At 44.3% G+C, this 1,255-nt stretch overlaps 1 protein-coding gene across 1 annotated transcript; it reads left to right on the top strand.

Annotated features, from left to right (window-relative positions):
* On the top strand, nt 1–1,011 carry LOC119298544 (germin-like protein 8-11). Its single transcript, XM_037575903.1, has 2 exons — nt 1–170; nt 310–1,011. Exons 1-2 carry the CDS (start codon nt 50–52, stop codon nt 864–866), a joined length of 678 nt encoding a protein of 225 aa, XP_037431800.1. The 5' UTR covers nt 1–49; the 3' UTR covers nt 867–1,011.
* The last annotated feature ends 244 nt before the right edge of the window (nt 1,012–1,255 follow it).

Below are 1,255 nucleotides of genomic sequence, written 5' to 3'. Positions count from 1 at the left end.
GAATCACAAGCGAAAAGAAGAGCCAAAGAAACTACAATCAAACAATCAAATGGCATCCTCCTCTTCATTCATTATCCTTGCCGCTCTCCTTGCATTGGTCTCATGGCAGGCCACTGCCTCCGATCCTAGCCCACTCCAGGACTTTTGTGTCGCTGACATGCATTCACCAGGTACTATGATACTTCCCAGTTTCTTGACATGTTATCAGCAAATATATATGTTGAAATTATTATTTTGGAGATTACATGCAAGTTGAAACAACTTTGTAAGATCCAAGGTTACATGTTTACCTCTCCTCTATCCACCCAGTGCGTGTCAATGGGTTTGTTTGCAAGAACCCGATGGAAGTCAACGCGGATGACTTCTTCAAGGCAGCCGCTCTGGACAAGCCTAGGGTCACCAACAAGGTTGGATCGAACGTCACCTTGATCAATGTCATGCAGATTGCTGGACTCAACACCCTCGGCATCTCAATGGCGCGCATCGACTATGCTCCCCTAGGACAGAACCCACCACATACGCACCCCCGCGCCACTGAGATCCTCACGGTACTCGAGGGGACATTGTACGTTGGCTTTGTGACATCCAACCAGGAGAACAGGTTCCTCTCAAAGATGCTTAACAAAGGTGATGTGTTTGTGTTCCCTGTGGGGCTCATCCACTTCCAATTCAACCCCAACCCCTACAAGCCAGCTGTTGCAATTGCCGCGCTCAGCAGCCAGAACCCAGGGGCTATCACAATTGCCAATGCAGTGTTTGGGTCCAAGCCACCAATATCAGATGATGTTCTTGCCAAGGCATTTCAGGTGGAAAAGAATACAATAGACTATCTCCAGGCTCAATTCTGGGAGAACAATCACTACTAATTCAGACCTTGGTTGATCACACGGGAGATCAATGCTCAAATGAAGGACTTGGTTGAGTTTTAGATATGCATCCTAAGCTATAAAATGAATGTAGTATATGTCATTCTAGTATGCATCTGTAAGCCGGGAATGTATTTCTGCCTTATGAATAATTGACAATATGATTTTTTTTATTTGGCCCATATTGTGTGATATGTTGGTTTGGTTCCGATGTGTTGTATTTCCTGTAAGAAACCGAAAATTCGGGTTCCTTTCTCCATGTCCCGAAAGAATAGATATCTGGTAAATTATATAAGTTTGATGCGAGGGTTGATCACCTGGGGAAATTGTACGTATACAGTGCAATACATGTTAAGTATGTGTAATCTCCACAATTGATCATGATGCGT

Source organism: Triticum dicoccoides, chromosome 5A (assembly GCF_002162155.2).
Source record: "Triticum dicoccoides isolate Atlit2015 ecotype Zavitan chromosome 5A, WEW_v2.0, whole genome shotgun sequence".
In the NCBI taxonomy this organism is placed as follows: Eukaryota; Viridiplantae; Streptophyta; class Magnoliopsida; order Poales; family Poaceae; genus Triticum; species Triticum dicoccoides.
Note: the sequence above shows the minus strand (reverse complement) of the source record. Positions and strands in the feature narration are given on the sequence as shown.

Bases quoted from the DNA above. Each gene is read 5' to 3' on its own strand.
- LOC119298544 (XM_037575903.1), top strand. From the start codon at position 50: ATGGCATCCTCCTCTTCATTCATTATCCTTGCCGCTCTCCTTGCATTG. The intron at 171-309 runs GTACTATGATAC...CTATCCACCCAG, and splicing joins CGCTGACATGCATTCACCAG to TGCGTGTCAATGGGTTTGTT.